Consider the following 21331-nt stretch of genomic DNA (forward strand, 5'->3'; position numbering starts at 1 on the left):
TCCTCTCTGTGTTCATGCATGCAATCTATATTAAATTAAAATGTTGTTTTTTCATGCAGTCATTTGAATATATCTATGAGTGTGCTTATATTCTGAAGAACAAAAAGGCTGTGGAAGGCAGAAGTTACTTGTTCCAGAGAAAAGTGCCTTTGCTTACTGTTCTTTCTCACACTGCCTTCAAAAAGATGCAGTTTCTCCCAAAATACCAAAGAAAATTCAGGAACTTCAAAAAGTATTTTAAAACTGAACTGTTGAGAAGAATGTTTAAATTTTACACTGGACATGTTTAGAAGGCAGATTTTCTACTAAATAATTTTCAGCAGAAGTGATATTTGGTCTAAAGGGCAGTGAATATCCATGGTTTTAGACAACTTTGCTGTCTTTTGACTGTATTTATGCTGTTACAGATATTCCTTACAGTTCTTGTAGTTGCAACATAGAAAACTCCCCATCTGTTTAAGTTTTTGTGTGCACTTGGTTCATTTTGCTCAGCTAAGTGCAGTTCAAAGGTGCAGCTCAATAGTCCTTGCTCAGGTCAGTTTTTAGAATAACTTCAGAATCATCATTTACTCCTTTGATGAACACAGTCAAAGGATAACACCTGGCCCAGAAATTACTCTTAAGATTTCAATACATATGTACACATATATATGCATTTTTTAATCCTGTTTAACTAGACAATTCAATCAAAACCAGTTAAGTTTTGGCTTCTTCTGGGTTTGCTTTTTCATGGACATAAAATTATGATTTCCACCACCATAAGTATCCACCTCATCCCTCTCATCTGAAGTATCAGGATCTTGTGCTCAGCATTAACAGGGTTACAAAACCAAACCTGTATCTAACTGTTTCTACTAACTATAATCAAGCAGTGGTAAATGGCAGGATTTCGTTAACCTAGCCTAGTCATCTTTTTCTTTTCTTTTGTATTTTTGGAGTTCTCATTTTAAATTTAAAAGTGAGTATTACGGTTTAGTAGCACTGATTTTTCAGTTTAAGTAACATCCATTTTTCATCTGGTTTATGGCAGCAGCCTGGTGGGGCCATAAACATCTGTGCAGTGTTTCCTTTTACTAAACCACTCTATTCCTTCTGCTCCATGACATGCAGTTCATCAGAGTGGGTTTTTACTGTGTCCTGGGTTTGGACTGGGCCAACAAAGATTGTGTTCTTCTACCTGTGATAGAAGAAACACCTTCTAAGTTGCAGGGGAGCAGAAAGATGTGTGATGATCAGAGAGGAACTGGTTTTTAACCATCACTTGTCTCTTTGTAAGAGCACTTGAGTGCTAAGTGAAGGTGCAGCCTCACATTCTGATCTGAGGTCACCAGATGAAGCAAAACAGGAACTTGGAAGTATCAAATAGATTTGGATAGCAGGAAACAAAGACAAAAATTAAACCACCTCCTCTCCTCAGCTTCACTCCCTCATTCCTGACTTACCCCCCAAGCCCAAGTGGCTCAGGGAGGATGGGAAATGGCAGTTCCCAAACTCCTCACTTTGCTGGGCAGTTTTTCCCTTTGTTACAAACACTTTCCCTGACACCACTCTCCTGACTGCTGGGCTGAGCAGTGATCCCATTGGAGCTGTCTGTGTCTGGCATGGGGCAGCTCCAACCCCTCCTCACAGAGACCACCCCTGCAGCCCCAGTGCCAGCACCCTGACACCTAAATTCCTACACTCCATCATGCTATTGGACTGCTTTTACAGCATGTATTGCTGAAAAATGTGCTATTTACACCAGGAGAAAATGTAACTGTTTGCAAGGATGCAAGATATTCTGTAGGTTACCCTTCACTGTACTGAAATGCCCAGCAGACTTAGGTGCATTGATAGAAAAAGGCCAAAACTCAAACCTTTAAGCGTTGTTCTCACAGCACATAGTCATTTTTGTACCATGTTCACATTTGCAACTTCTCATTGAAACCACAAAAAGTTCCTGAGCTGAGAGGTTGGCACATAATCGTTGAAAATACACATTAAATCAACTTAGATATCATTTGATATTAAGGTTCATGGTTTCATTAGCTACTTTATCCAGACAACTGTACCTTAATGCCTCTTTTAAATTATTGTTACCCCGTGTGATATTTTGGCTTCTGCTGATTTCTCCTGTTTGTCTTTGGAGTAATCCCTCTTCTCCACACTTGTCAGATTTTATAACAGCAATTATAAAGCGTGGTGGGAAGGCAGAATTTTCAAAAGACTTTTTTTTTTCCCAACATGTAAGAAAGGTTGCACCTGCTCCAAAATTGCAAACGGGTTCCTCTAAACCTAAGTCTCACTGAGACAAACAAGACTTGGGTAAGCCAGGCTGCTCTGTGGTCTCTGATGATCCCCTGAGTTAAAGGTTTCCAGTCAGTGTTAGGCACACCACAAACATCACATGAGCTGTCTAAGGGATAGAAAAATGCTCTTTGAACAGGCTGGTATTGCTGCTTATGCACAGGCATAGCCTGATACAGAGCTAGAAATGTTGATTCTTTTCCTGTCACCAATGATGGCATCCAGAGGGGAAAAAAGTGATGAAACTTTATGGATATAATTTCTTTAGGAAAAATCACAGCAACTTACGTATACTGGATGTGTACATGATTTCAATTTTCCTTGTCTTCCCTACCACCAGCCATCTAAAAGAGAGAGGGTTATCTAAGGAGATAATTCTTTACCTCATATATGAGATCTTGAATATTTGGCTTTGAGGTTTCTGAGTCAAGCTGAAATTACTCCATTCACCTACCAAGTGTGTACAGCCCACAAGAAGAATGAGTCATCTTTCCCCATGTGCATCTCTTACTCTGTCCAGACTAAACATCCTTCATCCTCCCCCTGTGATATGAGGGATGAGCTGGACTTTTGCAGCATCTTGATGGCTTATTCTTTTTTAGCTGAGGAAGGAGCTGCCCTTTGCTGTCAGGTCAGCCTGGACTACAGGGACTTTTTAAGATGCCAGTCTAGCTTACTGATGAGGCAACATCCCTCTGTCCCAGACAGATCCCCAGCATTTATTTGGAATAGAGGAATTCCCTGATAAAGTGGGAATGAAAAGGTTTAACAGAAAACCATGTAGAAGAAGTTTGACAATGGTGATGTTTCTTCTTAAGAGTATGGTTAAAAAGCTGCTGTCTTTCTGACAATATTTTAATCCTTTAGATGCAAAAAGGACTAATTAACAATATGGTCAGACCATATTCCTGCATTAGGTGGGATGAACAAATGATGGTCTTTACTGAGGAAGCTACTTCTAAATAGTCTCCCAGGTGTTTGTTCCCCATGCTGTGACTTAGCTGACTCCCATGCAGAGGGTGAGCAGGTTAATCAAGTAAGAGTCTCTTTACAAAGACAAAACTGAGTTAAATATGTGCCCTGCAAACGCCTCGGATTTTCTGGGCTGCATTTTAGGCTCTCCTAACCAACAGGTGCTGCAAGCCTGGAATGGAGCCTCTGAGATACACTGCAGTAAGGAAGAGTAATTTATGAAGGGGTATTAGTGGTGACAGTTTGCTACACTGATGTTCTGTTTCTTCTCTTGGTACTTAGTAGAACCAAGATAGTCCAAAGACTTCAGTGTTTGTGTCAGTGATAACCTGAGCATTCCAAGCTTAATTTTTGCAATAGAAATAAAACTCTTTACAATGGGAAACATTTAAAAGGAGAGGTAAAATGTTTGTTGCTTTTATTTGGCTTAATGTGCTACATAGAAATTTAATTAAGTTATTCTAATCAGTTTTATCTGCTCAAAAATCAGTTGGTACTAAATTCATTTTGTTTTCATGGGAAAACATTAATTAAACTGAATGAAAGCAGTCTGTGAAAGAAATTAGCATTATCTTTTCATCTGCAGTAAGATACTGCCCTCTTCAAATAAATTAATAACACATATGCTGGCATTTTGCATTTTTGTTGGCAGTTTCAGTAGACCAGCCAAGGTATGGGCAGAGCGTCAGACCAAACTCTGCTCTTGCCAATTAGATGTAGCTTTTTCAAGTTACAAGTGTGGACTAGAACTCTTCAGTATCTTTGATTTGCTCTCTGAATAATTCCTGTTTCAAAGATTTTCCAAATTGATGGGTTTACTTTTATATGGCAAGTTTCACTGAAGAGTCTTAATGCTCTTACGGTCTGCCAGCTAGGGTAGAATATTCCTCAATTTATAGAAGTAAAAATGAAGCAAAAGAGAAAATGCTGATTTATCTCACTGCATATATATAAATATATAAAATTTAGGAAAAAGAAATTGTGTTAAGCTTTAAACCATGAACAAAATTTATTAAAACTGTTTTTGTTTAATGCACTGATATTATTTATTTCCATGTTTGACACACATCACTTTGACTCAATTTATTTTTATTTCCATTTAGGACGTGTAGGAACACCTCACTTCATGGCTCCAGAAGTGGTAAAAAGAGAACCATATGGGAAGCCTGTAGATGTTTGGGGTTGTGGTGTGATCCTGTTTATCCTGCTAAGCGGTTGTTTGCCTTTTTATGGAACCAAGGAAAGATTATTTGAAGGCATTATTAAAGGCAAATACAAGGTAAATGACAGCATACATGAATCCTTTTCCAGTGAGATGAGCCCTGTTGGTAAAATTTCTGGAAGCTGATTTTTATATTTAGCTTGACTTAAATTTAAAGCTTATGGAAATCTGTCACACAGGTAGAGAGATGATTTTCCCTCCCCGGTGTGCCTTGTGCCTGATGAGTTTTGTATCATTGCTAGGAAATAGAATATGAAAATATTTACTCAGATGAAATAATAAATGGGTGCTACAACCAGCTCCTAACTGTACATTGAGCCCAGCAGGAAGGCAAGAGGTTTAGCTGTGAAGAACATACTGCAACCTCAGATTTATGGACTGCTTAAATTTTTTGATCAACTAACAGAGCTGTCATAAACATCATTATATTGCCTTGATTTAAAACAAAATGCATGTCATTTTACAAATGCAGGCAGGCATTTTTCTTCTTAGTACAGTGTGCAGTAAAATGCAGCTGTTGATTCAAAAGGAGCCACTTGCAACCAAGGGCACATCAGTGTGCACACAAGAGAAGCTCTCACAGCTTCTCAGCACACAGACCATTGTGGAGACAAATTTAAAGCTTCAACTTCACTGTTTCTGCGGGTTTGTCCAACATCAGCTTTGCTGTACTTTGAAACCAAGGTCATACAAGAGTTCTGCATTAGCAAATTAGAGATGGAAACTCCCAAAGCTGTCTGATAGTCTGATTTATTATATCACCTTAATAGCCTGCTAGAATGTAAGTGACAGCAGTGTTACTGTGCTTGGTCTGGAGCATGTATTTCATTTTTTAAATTTTATAATCCTAGAAACAGCAGCATTTCTTCATGGCACTAGTTTTGGGATTGCACAGACTGACAGATGTTCCACTTTATGTAAGATTTCTTTATGGAATCTCGTAAGCAGCTAAAACCTTCTGGAAGGATACTAGTTAACTTCTCTTTTTTAAAAAAAAAAGTTACAGCCAGCACATTGTGTCTTCTTAGTTCTTTTTCCGTTCCTGTTTCCACAATAATTTGTCTATTCAGTGAAAATCCTGTCAAATTTGCAATTACCTTCATTTCATTAGAGCTGAAAAAGAAATTATGAATGGCAGCTTTAAATGTGCATTTCATAGCCAGATAATGTTGCTGAGTGCCCCGATTCAAAGTGATCATTTTTTGTAAAAACTGATTTTAAATAAAATGAACCTGTTTAAATGATCAGAACGTAACATTGAAAGGAGTCTGGTTATAATTTTGAATTTGCATTTAGTACTTTGTAAAGTTAGCTATCATCTAATAAAACTTAGCTTCTTCATAAATTAAAGAAATACTATCAATATCTTAAAGATACAATCCTTTATATCGCATAAAGAATTTTCTTACTTTGGTATGGTTTTATCAGGAGTACATCATTTTCACTGGTTGGGCACAAACCTGCATATATGCACAAAATGAAAATATATTCTGAATCATCCTTCCTGTTGTATCTCCTGAAGATGTAGTTCTGCTCTGAAAGTGTTACAATTCCTGGTATTGTCTTATCCTTTTATGCTTTCCTAGTGGAAAAACTTTTCCTGTTGTGAAGTTGAAAGGAATTTATTGGGAAGAGCCATTGTCCATAGCACCTTCAGGACAGGACCAGAGTAGTTTGCAACAGACATTCTTTTAGTCCCTTCTTACCCAGAATCACTGCTGTGAAACTGTGGGTTGAAACAGATAAATTCTCATGTCATATATTGATTTCAAGAGTAGATTTCATTTCTGCATTTATTATACACATAATTAACAGTTAAACAGAGCTTAATTGTTTTTTGCTTTATCTAGTGAATGGTCACTTTGATTTGAGCAGAATGTAGACCAGACAGAAATTATACTGTGATTATAACATAGTACTAAGGACATGTCAGGGTTTATGTTTTCAAATTTTGTGCCGTTTCAGTAGCAAATAATGTTCAATTTTTACAAGTTATTAAAAAACTTCGAAGAAATTTCTTTTACATTCATTACTTGGAAATGTTTTCTAGCACCAAGCACTGTTAAGTCTCTGCAATAATTTTACATAAACACTAGGTTCTTTTCTACATCCTTATCACTAATTTAATTTTTTTTCTTGTTCATAATCAGATGAATCCTAGGCAATGGAGCCATATTTCTGAAAGTGCCAAAGATCTGGTGCGCCGCATGCTTATGCTGGATCCAGCAGAAAGGATAACAGTGTATGAAGCACTGAATCACCCCTGGTTAAAGGTAGTAAAAGCAGCTGTTTACGTGCTAGTTTCCTGTACAAGGGATAAAAATATGTATTTCTTTGTTCTCCTGAGCTTGTCAAAGTAGACATGAACTGTACAAAATGTGGGATAATGTGCTTTAAATGCTTCGGAGGATTTGAGCCTGAGATTTTTAGAATTGCCAGGCTTAAACTTTTGCTTAAAAGCAAACTCAGTTGAACATCTTCAGCAGCACCAGAGTGCAGGGAGTAGGGCTGTATAATATGAAGCTTAAAGGTGGTGTTAAGGTGTCTTTCTGTGGCTCTCAAACTTCAGAGAAGTAATTTCTGATGTCCTTTTCACTCAGTCATATCTAAACCTCTTTCCTGTTACTCAGAGAGCCATGCACTCTGCTGCTGTAGGTTGTGCTACTGGGCTGTGCTGTTTCCTTACATTAAATACTTGAAAATATCCCAGCAAAAGGGAAGGAAATGGTGGAGTGTTGCTCCAAGGCCATTGTGACTGCGTAAAATTATATGACATCTGGTAATCAAACTATTTTTCAGTGATGGCAGAATTTACAACACACTTTAAGCCAGTGGAAGAGCAGTTGCTGCACACTGAAGGTTTACAACAGGAGCAGAAGAAAATACGCCTGTAGCTTCTCAGCAGTCCATCACTAGTCTGTGCTAAACATTGGGGTTGGAGAATGATGGGTTGTGCTGAAGAACTAAAAAGTGAAAAGTACTGGTTCAGAGCATTGTATTTTCTTTGGCAGAAGGTGATGAATTAACTATTTTCTTAGTTATCCTTTGCTTCTTTTCTATAGTGGGTGTCCAGGGTAGAAAGAGTCATAATATCATCAGCTTAAACAGGGCACTTAATTTGAAAGGGGGCTAATCTGGTGTCTGCTGCTGGACTCTCTTCATGCTCTACATGAGACAAAGAGAAACCCACAAAGAAAGAACGTGGGAAGAACAGGATCATATAGTCTTCTACCTCTAAGTTAATGGTGTAACCACCAGTGAATGGAGTTGTTTTTCCACTTCTCTGCTCTCTTTCTGCCTCTGATTCTTGTATTCCAAGCTGCAGAATGGTCTAATTTTTAGAGGAGGTCAGGGTCAGGAGTGTCCACCTCTCAGAAATGACAGTGGTTAAGGCAGGTCATCTGGGTGCTGGGAAACTGCAGGTTCAAGCCATTCCACTCAAAAAGAGGCCAAGTTCTGCCTGTTCATCTGGGTCATACACAGTGTATAAAATATCGAAGAGTATGGAAATGAACACCATTATTTTGGAATCCCAGAATATCATACAAATACAGGTGATCTGCTTTTATCTGCTGGTAACTGGAATTTTTCTTCACTTTGGGAGCATATCCACATTGAGATGCCGAACCTAGAGTTTGGTTGAGGGTCATTTTGGTAGAAAACCTGTAATTTTTGTTTTTTGAGCAACTGAGCTAATTAGGTTTGTTAAAAAAGACAATTCTGTAATGTGCATGTAATCAGATGAAAAAAGCAGCCTGTGCAGCTTTGCACTTTTGGCATCTGTGGTCTCTTTCTGATCAAGTTGTTACTGGTTGGAAGTCACATGGATTAGTGTACGACAACTTTATTTGCAAGCTCAGGACAGGCATTCTACCAGTCAGTCCTCTCAGTTTTGCCTACAATAAACTGCCTTCTCTGCTGACTCAGAACTTTCTAAACCATTTATAGATAGGAGTAAATGCAGCATGAGGCACAGACCTCTTTAGTGCCATAGAGATAGTGCTGTGATTTCACTCTGATTCAGGAGAAGCATGTGATAAACACATTAAATGAATGATTTTATGTAGCTTCAGGGGGAGAAGTTAGTTGGCTGCTGCAAGTTTTGTCCCTTCTGTCACTGCAATTGTTCATTGGCAAATTTTTCATCTGCACCTGCAATGGAGAATTCTTCCTGTACCATCCCCTGACTGGCGTTGGGTTAGCACTTCCTGCCCTGTTGGACATGTACCCCACCTCCCAAACTTACCTGAAGTATCCAGAACCCTGTAAAAGAGTGCTTGAGCATGTTGCTTCACTGAGGTTTGTGAATTCCAAAAAGCAGAACTACTTTCTGCTTGCCAGCTTCAAAGTTCAGTGCTAGACACAGACTGACAGCACAACAGTAAAACAAAGGACTGGGGTCTTACTGCAAGGTGGGAAACAACTGCAAAAAGAAAACATCTTTGGCCCAAGTTAAGAGTTCTGTCAAAGTACTTGAATCCCTCTTAAGTTCTTGAAGTTTTCCTTAAGTTGCGAAAAAGTCCTCATTCTCCTTAGGATATTTATGAGCTGGTACTTTTCTAGTCTGGTTTCTTAGTGTCAAGAGGATACTAAAAGCTTGTATTTAATGTTTTTTTGGTTTGTTTTTTGTGGGGTTTTTCAAGGAGAGAGATCGCTATGCATACAAGATTCATCTTCCAGAAACAGTAGAACAATTGAGAAAATTCAATGCAAGACGAAAACTAAAGGTAAACTGAATGTAGTGTTAAAACAGTATAATTAATTACACAGCTATAATTTTGTGTGATACCTGATTAATTTAAAAAGTGCTAAGAGAAATCCATGCTTTGAAGTTGGCAGTAAAACAAAAAGTTGCAACAGGCCTTCACAGATGTTTATTGAAATGATGTCTTAGAAAGGCTGTTTGTCCTTTCTTTCTTTCTTTCTTAGTGCATGGTTTTCAAATTTCAGTGCAAATTGTCTGGTAACAACCAAGGTGTATATGAGGTCTCCATCTTCAGTCAATTCAGTAATTCTGTGTAATATGAATTACTGGAGAGAATCGTGCAATCACTTCTGTTATTATTGTGTTATATTTTTATTATAAAAGGAACAGTAATTTTTAATGTCATGGAGTCTTTAACATAAACATTTCTGTATTCACGGAAAGGATCACAAAATTATGACACAAACATGGAGTACAGTTCATGGGCTATTTTACAATTTGTAATAAATCAGAATCAGGTATTCACACTGAGCTGCTGCTTTGCAAAAATTTCATGTAGCTGATGATGAGGATGCACAGTTGCCACAATTCATGAACAGCTCTTTTTCTTAGGTGGTTTGTATGTCTAGGTAATACTTCCATTAAAAATGCTATCTAGTACATTTTGATTCCTGTTCTAGATGCAATTTCAGGTATTTCCCAGATTTCTTCCTGGGGAGGCCTCTATATTTAGTTTCCTGAGCTTTTATACCTTTTTTTTAAATTTTTTTTTTTATGCCATTTTATCCAAAGCACTGTTCTGCAGTATGCTTCGTTAAATTTGTCCATGCTTCCATAACTGTGAGGCATTAAAACCTCAGTGATTAAAGTGCAATTTACTCGAATAATTATATATATGTCAGAGCGGGTAAGCATTTTTCTAGGTTTGTAAATTCTCTGTAACACTCATTCTGGGACTCTGCAACTGTCTGTATAACTCTGTTATTTTTATATTGATGCATTATGGGTGTCAAAGTATTCTAGTGCTGTCGGTGTCAAGTTATGACAATTTCTAAAATAAAAACGAAGTGTTTTGCTTTAAAGAGTGAATTTTTATTCCTGCTAATTCACTCAGTCTAAGTAAGAGGAAAAGATAAAGAGGTTAGTTATTTTGTTTACATTGTACTGCAATGTGAATTTATGCCTCACAGTTATTATTTCAAAATGCATTCACATAAAGAACTGCTCTGATGAATCCTCTTGCAAAGAATATTTTTACTGTTTATTAGTGTATGACCAGCTCTTCTGTGAGATATGGTCACTGATGAAAGGGAGGCAGAGCTGAAGACTGGAAAAGTTATTTGCTCTTCACTGAAAAGGTCAACACACAAGAGACCTCAGGAGATTGAGTGATCCAAGGTGTCTGGAAATGTTTAATTATCCTTCTTTGTGTAATTGAGACTGTGTGGGTGTTTTTATTCAGGGGGCAGTACTAGCAGCTGTGTCAAGCCACAAATTCAACTCCTTCTATGGTGACCCCCCTGAAGAGCTGCCAGACTTCTCTGAAGACCCCACCTCCTCAGGTATTTTAACTGAAAGTCTGTTTCCTGCAGCCAGCATGTCTTAAGTCTGTACTGACCAGAATACCACATGTTTACTAATTTACTGAGATTCCAAAAATTGACTCTTAAGTTAACATTTACATGTGAAAGGATAAATAATTTTCAGTCACAGTGGCATTCACAACTGGCAAAAATGAAGAGAAAATCTTGCCACAGTTTTAAGCTTCTACAGAAATTCTGATTTTTTTTTTTTATTTTTTTCATGTATGTGCATTTATTTACAAATAATGTTATGATCTCACATATCTCTTTATATTATTGGAGTATAAAAGCTTAGTGAAATTTTGTCTTGAATTCTTAGGCAGGAGCAAAGCTCTAATATCTTAGTAATAGTTATTTATAAAAAGAGGCCCTTATGTACCAAAGTCTCCTGACTTGTTTTAGAGAACAATGTTATTAAGATTTGTCCTGTTTAAAGCACACTGGACAGTATTTCTGACCCCCAAATTTTAAGAGAGAGATAATACATGTACTCAGGGACCTCCCAGCATACCTCAAAGGGGAAGATAATACTTGTGCTGTGACCTATGCCTTGGATGGGACAGTGACCTTACTCAGGGAGTCCTTTTGTCCATAGCCCATATTCAGAAATTTGAATAACCTGTCAATCTCTAAACTAACACAGCCCTGTCTTAATTATGTATCTTAATTTTGACATAGCATTGCTCAAAATATTTGCAGTGCAAAAGCCTGGGTTGGTCTGTCTGATCTAAAACTAGGATTTAGGATCAATTTAAATGAGCCTTTAAGAAAACCAGAGACAGAGAAAAAGGACTGTCTTTAATTTTTCTAAACAGCTTAGGAGTATTGGCAGAATACTTTAGCTGTATACTGACTTTTCTAGAAGACATTTCAGGAACTAAATTGTATGTGTTGATTTCCTGTGTGATAATTCTCTGTCCCAATATTTTTATAGGTGATAAAATTATGTATTGACTGCATATATTAATTATTTCTTTCCTTCTATTTCATATAAGCAAGTAATTAATAGAAATTATTTCAATGTCATTAATATAAGAATTATATGTCCCATAAGAATGAGGGTAACTTTTCTTGGTTGAAATTCTCCAATTTCTTTTCTTGGAATCCAAGTTCTAGTACTAAAAAAGTTAAAAGATTGCCTCATCCTTAGACATGAACACTGTTCATAATTCCCTTAGAAATCAATGAGAATCTCAGATCATTTATTGCAAATTGCCAATTTATTGCAAATAAATCAAAGCCTCATGGCTTAAGTTCAGCCAGACAACTTTTGGATACTTGTACTTGCAGTTCAGGACCACCTATTCTTCTAAAGAAAAAGTCAGTTTTGCTTCACCTAGAACTCCTTGCAGTGCCTTAATTTTTGTTTCCATCGACTTCCCCCATTTCAGTGGTGAATGGCCACCAGCATGACTGGCAGTGGCAACTTTCCTAATCTGGAAACAGCAGTTCTGCTTTCCAGTTTCAGTCTCACATCAACAGGACATGTGTCTTCCTCAGAGTGATGTAATTGCAGATATCACTATACAGGAAAGTTCCAAGTTCTATTTTTTTCTGCTCAGAGAATACTCGAACCCAGTGCACATGTAAATTGTACAGAATATCTCTGTTGGATCCATTGTTAGCTTGTGTTAATCTCTGAAATAAATGAAACAAAAGCTTTGAATTCTCAGGAGAGCAAAGTTATTCTCTAACCTGACATTGTTGATCAGACTCTGATGGGGGATCACAGTGATCAGGAAACTATGCTGAGTGGGTCGTTTTCATTATATTTCTCTGACCCACTACTTCAGCTGATAAAATATTTAATACCGAACACTGAGCCTTGCAAGAAAAGACTCTACAACTCTTTCAGCTTCTTAAATTCCTAGATACGAAAATCTATTTTGTTTCCTCTTCAGAAGTACACTAATAATATTTTCAAATATTTCTAGCTTGTAGGATGTTCTTGTGAGGATGCTAAACCAAACTAGTTTGGAGAAATTAAACATAAAACTCAAGAATTGCAGTAGAAACTTGATTATCTTAAGGTTATTTAAGTTTCCTTCCTAATATCTCATAATGTTATTCCAGATCATAAACTCTTAATGAAGAGCATTCAATATTTTAGATGTGGTTGCCAATTATTCCTCCCATAAAATTTCATGAGGCTTTTCATTGTAATTAAATGGTTTGTCAAAAACAGGCAAATACAGAACTCCTACAGAGATAAATATACAGAAATAATAGATTCCTATGAGGTTATGTAAATTGCATTTCCTGTCTTCCAGGGCTTTCCAAACACAGAAACAGTAAATTTCAGTTCTCTCTTTTCCCTCAATTTAGAGGTGTTCTTCCTCAAAGTTCAGTTTGGAAACCTGGTGTTGCTGGAACCCGGGAGCATCTTCCTGAGCTACCAGAGTATTATCCTGGGATAGGAAGGCACTGAAGGCAGCAAGTCAGATGACTTTTGTAGATGCAGAATCACAAAAGATATTCTTTTCCAGTGATAGTCTGCAAATTGCATAGCTAAATTAGATGGGAATGAACAGAGAAATTTTGTTTAAGGTCAACCAGGTTTTTTTCTGTACACATCTTCCTTTCCTTTGTACAGTATTAACAACTCTTGGTTCCAACCACTTACTGACCACTGGGTAGTCTGTTTCCTCTTCTGTCATCAACCATCCTCTGAAGAACTTGAATTAATCTTGCTATCATCCTGTGGGTAACATGGCAGAAACCAGTCTTGCTGAATTTTGAGTGTGATAAAACCTTTTAAAATACATTCAAACTACAATGCTGCTTTATTGCTGACAGTCTATGTTCAGTAACTTCCCCAGTAAAGCCACCAAGCAGCTCAGCTGACAAGCTTTCTGCAAATGGTCTTCTCTAGAATGTAAAACATTTGATTTTCAGGTTGCCTGTCTTCAGGGCATTGTAAAATGTGTATTCCCCAAGACAACAAATGTTTTGGATAGTTTTAATATGCTGAAACAAACATAAATCAGAAGTTAGCAATCAGCAGCCCTGAAGGCTAAATCTGTCACAGGAGAAAAAGCGGCCCAGGAAAGTGGACCATGAAATACATAAAGTGCCAGGGAAATTCAAAGTGTTTGCTTTCTGCTGGCCTTCCCCATCTGCCTCCCTCCCCTTTCCTGCCCAGGGCCTGGCCCTCCTACCTCCTGATTGTTCATCAGCTCCAGACAGGATTTCCTCTCCTTCTGTCATATGCTGGCCACTTGTCCCCTAGCAGAGTGTACAGACACAGTTTTCAAGTGTTTTCATAACAGTGCCTCAGGCTGGGAAATGAACATCACCACCATGAAAGCTTTTAATTTTTCCTCCTTTTGCTTCTTGAGGTTTGACTTGAGAAGCTGAATTGAGGACTGTTTCATATGGAGTGTTAAGTAGATTCAAAATGGTTACATTTTCAGGCCAGCAGTTAGAAAAACTGATAAATTGAAGAGGTTTTTTGCAACTTTATAGTTTCAAAAGCTTTTTGTAGCCACATTTTCAGATCCGAGTCAAAGCTGGAGTTAAGCCAGTGGATAGTCCATAGTGTTTGGAAAACTGCCTAACTTTTAATTAAAGCAAACATTACCTTTTGGTTAAAGGATGTTACTCTCTAATGTCTGCTGGAATTGCTTGGTCTGTGGCACACATTTCTGAACTGTGACTAAGAGGTTTCAGAGCGGCTTTTTGCCACTGGATTCCTGTAAGGGATCCTCGAGCTGTGTTTTGGGGAAACCTCAGAGCAAAAGAAGAGCCTGAGTGGCCAAATGTGCTCCTGCACCTGTGCTAAGCAGTGGCACTGCTGCAGTACTTCCTGCATTCGTGTGAGTGCTGAGCTCTGTGGTCACTCTGGAAGCAGATGAAAGTAGAAGCAGAGTTTTGCACTGCACACAAAGCAGCCACACTGAGGCTCCTTCAGTGCTTCTGCCTCGTTTTCTCCAACTGCAAGGCACAGATTCCACACACAGCATTTTCACAAATGCTTTTTGGTATTTTGTCTCAGGATTGATGTGTGCAAATTGAAATTTTCATCCTGTTCTATTTTGTCAGGCTCTTTGTTGTTGTGTCAAATGAGAAGTTTTCAACAGCATGAGATCTTGATTTTCAAATTTGATGATAATAATAATGGGAATGAAGCTAAATCTTTTAGTCTTTCAGAGTAAGGTCAAACAGCATAGATAGGGACAGCAAGTTGTAAGCTTGCTGTTTCCAACATGCATGGAAGTAGTTGAACTGGTTAGAATGGTTAGTTGTTTCATGGTATTTAGAATTCATGAAATATTGTCAGTTCAAGCCCGTATCTTAAAACAAATCAATTTCATCAACATAAGTAAGAAAAAAAAACCATTTTTGTTATTCAAAAATTACCACTGATTTTGTAAATATTTGTAAAGGGTATTGTGTAATATTTTAATACATGAATGCTTGGGGGAAAAAAAGTACATTCACCTTATAATTATTGTTAATTCCTTTGTTAGTATTACAAATACAGCTGTCAGTTTTGAGATCATCAGTTTGTGTGTTTCCAATATTTAATTATTAACTTTATGATTTTTCAGCTATTGATTCTTTGCTCTGATATGTTTAAATAAAAAAAAAGAGCATAAACACACTGTTAATTGAAAGCTGTAATTGAAAGTTGTATTTCTAAATGGTTTGCATTACGTTTTTCACTGAAACTTTTGATTTCAATGTAAAATTGCTAAATTTTGCTTACTAGGTATATTAATATGATACTATGCATCATTTTAATATGTTGAATTATTTTATTATTTCACCTTTTACAGTATTTTTTACTGAAAATCACTTTTTTTTCATGAGTTTTTTTAAATAGTTTAATCAATGTTGGGAAAAGTCTGGTATTAATAGATCTCTAGCACCGCATCCATGTTCTGCCTTCCCAATGCCAAGTGTTTGTTTTCCTGCCATCCCAGTCTGCCAATGCCATTTGCTTCACACATAGAAAAACCATATTAAAAACTGGGGGGATCCTTGTCACTTTGGGAGTATTTTGTGGCTAAATTAGTCTGCTAGGTTGCAGCTTTATAAATCGCTTGTTCTGAAATCTTCATACTGTTTGTTGTTTGTCCAAACGCTGCCTTCCTTCTAGGACTTCTAGCAGCAGAAAGTAGGTATCCCTTTGTTTTCCTTTAAGGCATATCAGTCAGCTATGGTGTGTGTCTTTGCATGTTCAAAAATCCGCTTTCTTTTGCTTTTCTTTGCTCTTTTCAGTTTTAATACTGCCTGTTCAAATAAAATTATGTGGTATTGACTAAATCTGTCTACAGTATAATACATAATCAACAGTATAATTAAGTAGAAGGATGATTTCCAGGGAATACTGAAGATTCTAATTTAGAGGCAGTATTAAAATTACCCAAGTTTTGGGTTTTTTTCCCAGTATTTAATATTTGCAAAACAACTGAACTAAAATTTAATTTTCATTGAATGAATAAAGCATACAATATTTTTGTTTTGCATTTTCATTCTGAAATTGTTTTCATGGACTAATGCTTTTTTTTTACTTCCTACCACCAAACATATACTGTAATATTAGTCAAATATTATATTCTTGCTCTATGCTTGCATGAAGTTCCTTGATCCTTCTGTGTTGATGTGATACCTGATCTATGCATATGCACTGTGGGTATGCATACACCTGATTTCAATAACTATCCAATATGTGTCTCCTCAGTGAAGGAATGTTGTTGGTGTGTAGGGAGGAGGTTCTGCTGCAAGGTAGCTGCTCACTTTGTGAGAGGCTGGGAGCACAAGCACTTCTAAAACCTTCAGACTGTACTAGCAGAGGAGGTGTGAAATTTTAGATCCTTTGATACAAACCACAACCATTTCAAAAACAATTCAGCATCTCCAAAAACAAACTTTAAAAAGTGGGGGTTTCCTGCGGCATTTTAAGACTTGTAGGTTAACAGCACTACTTCTGTCCTAGATCAGGACATGTCAGGAAGAATGTGTCCATGTCTCCACTTCTGAACAGCCATGGATTCTGTGGTTGTTGCTTTTGATTTTACAGGTTGTGGGGGAAGTTGTTCCTTGTCTTCCTATTTCTCCATCTCAGAATGCCTGTCCAGTAACATGAGAGTGAAAGTTCTGAGGATTTTGGTATAAAAGTTTTGTGATAGTATTATTTTTAAACAGTTTTAAGGGGAAAAAAAAAACCTCATACCCAGCCTGTGTCATGATTTTTGGGTTTTTGTTTGTGCATAGAGACTTCTGCAAACTGACTATAAGAGTATGTTGCCATCATGCTGGTCAGGAGGGGGATTTTTGACAATTTTGTAATGAGGAAGAAAGGATCTAAGGAAGGGATAGTGAAGGGCTTTCATCTATTAAAATATTTATTTGTTAAGTTGCATGTGAGTGCACTTACATGTAAGCTACAGATCTGGTCTAAAAAACAACACTCGAGCATATTTCTTTACCACCATGCTAGACTGGCTTCTGTCATATCTGTGGTTGGTGTTACAGTGAGGGTAGCTGGGAAAAAGAGTTAACAAACTGTGTGAAGGTGCCAGGTGTGCAGACATGAGAAAGCTGGAGCCTAGACACAGTGCCCCTGTGTGTTCAGGACAAAAGGAAGTCTCTCTTCAAAATTAAGCATCAGTTGCTCGCTGCCCTCTTTGTTCTCCTCCCCCACCAGTTCCCCTTCCCCCCTGTCCTTTTCTGTTTTCCATATGTGGTCTGTCCTCTACATTCCTTCTGCTGTTTGGGAACCTTAGTCTCTTCTTTTCTTGTCTTTTTTCCATTATTTTTTTTCCTTTGTTTAGTCTCTTTCTCCCTGTTTTTTTTCTGCACCTATTTAATTTAGTTCCTTTTCTGATTTGTACATGTCTTTCTCTTCTTTCTTGTATTCCTTAGATGTTCTTACCTTCTTTAATGTAGTTGTAAATTACAATACCCTTACATTTCACCAGCTGTCTTCTTTCTGAATTTTTACCATCATCTCCATAAACCCCCATCTTTTTAGTTCTCTTACTACACTCTTCCTGATTGTTTTATATATGTATAGTGATTGTATATAGTTCTGTTTATATTATCACTGCCTTATTTGCTTCCCAGTAGCATTCACAGAACTGTGTGTATGTAGGACCTTATTTGTAAATTTGTAGGGTGTCTAAACTTTACTGTTTGTTTTCAGTCCAAGAAGGAAGAAGTCATGAAATGCTACATAGCTCAAATTTGAGCAGGAAAGAACGTTTACTTGACTTACATTTTAATTACACTGCTGTGCATATGTGAAACACACATCTTCCACCTTATTTTAAACTATTACAGTTATATATATACACCTGCTTTGGCTGTCATCTGTTCCTGCAGAGTCAGTTGCTCTGGAATACAGTGAACAGCAAAGAGCAACAAATTACTGTGTGAGGTCAGAGGCATCTCAACTCCAGTGATTTTTGCAGATGTTGTTTCAAGTGATGAAGAGCAGCTGATGCTCAGCTGGCTTTCTCTAAATCTGAGAAGTTACATCAGTTGAAGTAGTGGGAAGGTCTGCACTTTATAATAATACTCATGCTTGTTTTTTTCATGAAATTGTATCCTGTGACTTCATTTTGTGATTCTAATATTTGATCTCTCAAAAATTTAACTATTTCTGGTGATTCTTCATCTTTCCTTGCTGGATGTACTACCCTCAGACCTCTTCACAAAGTAAAATGTAAATCCTGCCTTCTGAAACACCTGTGCTTTAAGAGCCAGGATTGGTTTTTTAATTTCATTTACAGCAGCTGCCCATGAGAAGGCAGCCAAGAGATGAGGCTGAGAAAAATCAGATTCTGTTTATTGTACATCGGCTGGCATAGGGACTGCGCTGTGATATATAGAGAAATTGCAAATGACAGCAAAGCCTTGCTTAGTCATTTAAATACCACTGTAAAATCTTCAAGACACAATTACTTACCTATTTACACAAAAATAGTTGAAAAGCCAATCAAAAAAATGCAGTTTATAAGATTGAAAAGGATTAAAATGAGTGGCTGGTGTCATGAACTTCATTTTATGTGGTTCTACACATCTAAGAGATTTAGATTCTGCCAATGTCTCTTTAATAAAAACATGCTATTATTATAGTGGTTATTATAAGTTCTTCTGCAGAGTTATTTCCTGGCAAGTAATTGCAGGAGTCTAGCAAAAAGGTCACGGGTTTTTAGTTTTGTGTTTAAACAACATCAGGCTTCCTGAGTTTTGGGTTTTCATTATTCAGAAGCAGGTTTATGACTGACCCAAGACTTAAATGGGCATTTGTAATCTTCTGTGTTAAAAAATAAATCAGAGAGTTATTTTGCCCTCTGTCAGAATGTGTTTGCAGTCAGGATGTAATCTGGGTTTGTCGCAATATCTGAGTCTCTTTACCTAAGCACGTTATTCAGTCGTACGCTGCTGCAGATCACCTGTCACATGAAAAGAGGTTCCTAATTCTATTTACTGCCTGTTACATAACAGAGATATAACATAACACCTGCCTGGTGTGCTGAGAAGCCACAGAAAAGCAAATTTTTGGGATGTTTTGCACTGGGGGACACATGACTACTGCAGAATATGTAGGCAATTCTTGGAATAGTATTTAAAATTCTCTTCTATTCTGTTCTGGGGAGAAGTAAACAACTCCTCCCTACATTTAAATTTCAGTTTCTCTAGTCAAACCACCTGTTCCAGACTAGAATAGCTGGACGTTGTAGTAACAACCCATTTTACCAACTTTGCCTTCTTCCAACCTGATGTGCCAGTGTCCATAGCAACTTCAGGTGCACTGTATGAGAACTACAGAGACTCTAGAGACAGAATTCTGCTGTAAGAGAAAACTATTTCTGACTGGCCATCTCCAAAAATGAGGTAACAGAACCTGCACAAAATACCTGTGGTAACTTTCACTATGCAGTGCATAAAGAGAAAATCCCAAGTTTCTGCCTCATAAAGCAAATACATGTCTCTGATAAATAATAGATCTGCCTCAGTAGGCAAAAAACTGCTCAGTTCATCTCTGTCTTCTCAGAAGTAATTCGGTATCATCCTTGAGAAGTCATTCCACTAACTACAAAAGCATTTTATATATTAATACTGACTGCAGGAGACTGTCATAAGCATTCTAATGTGGTTTTCTTCTTTTTTATATGTGACAGTCCATAGTTTTCAGCTTTTCAGAACTGGCAGTCCCCAGGAAACTGAATGGCTGCAGCCATCCTTTCTTAGGTATTCATATGGGAATACAAGAAAGACAAGGTTGTGTGCATGGCCCAGAGTGTCACTGCTCATTTGGACACTGAGGTCATTTACTGTGCATTTACAGGAGGATCCAGAGTCTTCTCACAGAACCATGTTTGGTGTGGATTTTGTTACTGTTTCTGCAGAGTCTTCTATTTATATCACTGGAATTGCAGCCTTTCCTGTGCAATTGGATCTGTTTTTATAGTAACTTAAGGTGCAGGGTGAGATTCATTTCAAAAGTTGGGGCTACTTGAAAATTCTGGGACAGTGAGCAGCATTTTTTAACAAAGTTTACTTTATGGAGTCTTAAAAAACAAACACAGCCAGTCAAGTTAGTCAACTTCCTGATTTTTCCTGCATTACTAATACTTATGCATCATTTTAATTTGCCTGTTTCTAGATTCTGTCTGTAACTGCTTGTCCCATGACACTGCTACAGACCATGAGAACTCTGAGATTTTAGCTTATATGATTGTAATAATTCACTTAAGTCCTTCCTTATAATCTGCTGAGGCTAACATGGGTGCACTTGCAATGTTGAAAATAAGTTAAATCCTATTTCAAGAGGATATAAGCTTTAATTATAAATATTGAATGCCTTTACACTTTCCCCAAAGGTTAGAAATTTAGCTTGAATATGAACCTTTTTAGAAACAGGTATGCTGTAAAGGTTGGTTAATTTTATTTTATGTAGTATCTCTTCCCTGAATTTAAAACTCTTCCAAAAGGAACTTTCAGATTTTTTTAACGGATGTCTGTAACAAAGAGAGTTTAGGTGTTCACAAAAATGCCTCTAAAATTGTTCTGACACTTTTTTTAAGTACTAACATACTGTCAGTATATTGCTGCTATGCCATTTTCTCATGCAGGTGCACAATATTTGTAAATGAGTGAGGGGCATGGCAGTAGGTGAAGCATAAGATTATAGTTTTTTAAAAAAAAGCATAAGGTAAAGTTGTCATTTGGGAGATTAACAAAGTCTCTGTCAGAAAGTCCCCTCAAATTTCTTAAGGACATTCTTGGAAACTTCATTTTACAGCCTTCTATTCAATGTGACCAGTGAGCAGGAGAAAAAAAGACCTAATGATCAATCCCTAATTTTTTTTGAATTCCCAAATATTGAAGAGGTTATTGAGATACAAATATTGAAAAACCATAACTTTCATTTCCATTTCAAAGCCAGCAAAGCATTCCACAAAAAAAAAGTTTGTCAAATAAAAAATGTGATGGTCCAGAGCATTTGGTGGTTCACAATAACAGCACTGCAGGCAACTTTGAACACACTTCTTACTGGTTCCAGATTTGGCTCAGGTTTTGGTGATTATGGGCAACACTGAGCATTAT

General features: G+C 37.2%; 1 protein-coding gene across 10 annotated transcripts in view; it reads left to right on the forward strand.

The window, feature by feature from the left end:
• Window positions 1-21331, forward strand: part of CASK (calcium/calmodulin dependent serine protein kinase) — a 190436-nt gene that overhangs the window by 111617 nt on the left and 57488 nt on the right. For 7 of the 10 annotated variants that reach the window (XM_088068968.1, XM_088068969.1, XM_088068970.1 and 4 more), the window contains exons 7-11: window positions 4362-4537; window positions 6631-6753; window positions 9124-9207; window positions 10648-10747; window positions 15870-15887. In XM_088068968.1, coding sequence (XP_087925094.1) covers window positions 4362-4537; window positions 6631-6753; window positions 9124-9207; window positions 10648-10747; window positions 15870-15887 — 501 coding nt within the window. The remainder of the gene's footprint in view (window positions 1-4361; window positions 4538-6630; window positions 6754-9123; window positions 9208-10647; window positions 10748-15869; window positions 15888-21331) is intronic. The other 3 variants (XM_014255683.2, XM_088068976.1, XM_005526502.3) reach the window with 1 other exon arrangement.

Source organism: Pseudopodoces humilis, chromosome 2 (assembly GCF_049639895.1).
Source record: "Pseudopodoces humilis isolate 2021_Gansu_Grassland_sample_001 chromosome 2, ASM4963989v1, whole genome shotgun sequence".
NCBI lineage: Eukaryota > Metazoa > Chordata > Aves > Passeriformes > Paridae > Pseudopodoces > Pseudopodoces humilis.